Source organism: Hipposideros armiger, unplaced genomic scaffold (genome assembly GCF_001890085.2).
Source record: "Hipposideros armiger isolate ML-2016 unplaced genomic scaffold, ASM189008v1 scaffold_33, whole genome shotgun sequence".
NCBI lineage: Eukaryota > Metazoa > Chordata > Mammalia > Chiroptera > Hipposideridae > Hipposideros > Hipposideros armiger.
The window spans coordinates 3,115,095-3,115,970 of record NW_017731383.1 but is presented as its reverse complement, the minus strand read 5'-3'; the positions used below and the strand labels follow the sequence as shown (position 1 = coordinate 3,115,970).

General features: G+C 58.9%; 1 protein-coding gene across 6 annotated transcripts in view; it reads right to left on the bottom strand.

Moving 5' to 3' along the window:
• The window catches only part of WIPI2 (WD repeat domain, phosphoinositide interacting 2), a 29,747-nt gene extending 29,450 nt beyond the window's left edge, over positions 1-297 (bottom strand). For 4 of the 6 annotated variants that reach the window (XM_019637579.1, XM_019637580.1, XM_019637582.1 and 1 more), the window contains exon 1: positions 18-296. In XM_019637579.1, the coding sequence (XP_019493124.1) occupies positions 18-91 (74 nt within the window). In that variant the 5' untranslated portion in view covers positions 92-296. Of the gene's footprint in view, positions 1-17 lie in introns of all 6 variants that reach the window. The other 2 variants (XM_019637578.1, XM_019637581.1) reach the window with 1 other exon arrangement.
• Positions 298-876: the final 579 nt, after the last annotated feature.

Here is an 876-nt window from a genome sequence, read left to right as displayed (position 1 = left end):
CCCCGGCCAGGCCTTACGTGATGTCCTGGTTGAAGTTGGCGAAGAGCAGCTGGCCGGCGCCGGCCTCGCCGCTCTGACTCGCCAGGTTCATGGTGGGCGCGCGGCGGGCGGGTGGGCCCGACCCGGGGCTCGCGCGCGGGAGGAGGGTCGCGTGCGCTCAGGGTCGGCGCCGGTGCCCGCTCGCCGCCTGGATCGCCGCAGCTTGCTGCCCGGGAACCAACCGCCGCCTCATCCCGTCCCCGCTCTTGTTTATGCTCCGGAGCCGGGGCTCCCTGCGCGCCTGCGCAGCCCACCCCTTCGGCACACGGCCTCTCAAAGCGCAGGCGTACTACGGAGGTCCCGCCCCTTCACCTCTGGCCCAGGCTGGAGTTCCGGTTGAACACGCGCACGCGTGGGGACGCGCGGGGCGCGCTGGGCATGGCTTGCGGGCTCGTCGAACGCCGCGCATGCGCATGGGAAGGAGCAGGCCCTCGGTAACTACCCCCCTACTTTATTAATATTAAAAAGGTCGGCCATGTGCCAATCATTGTTCAAAATACTTATGTGCACTATCTTATCTGATACTATAGTAATCCTATGTGGAGAATATTGCATACTCATTTTACAGATTTGAACACTGAGGCTCAGAAATATTAACCTATTTGCCAAGTGTTAGATCTGAAAACGGAAACCCTGTTTCTCCAAGGCCCACGCCTCCGGTGTCCCTAGGAGAGGATTCCACCTAACATTCATTCATTCAATACTATTTAGGAAGCACCTTCCATGTGAACTAAGTGGGCGTCCTCCTTTCCCTCAGACGTTACAGTGGGGAGTTACTTAAGCACAATTACAAAGCCGGGAGACCATGAGAACACGTGATGAGGTCACTTAACCTAG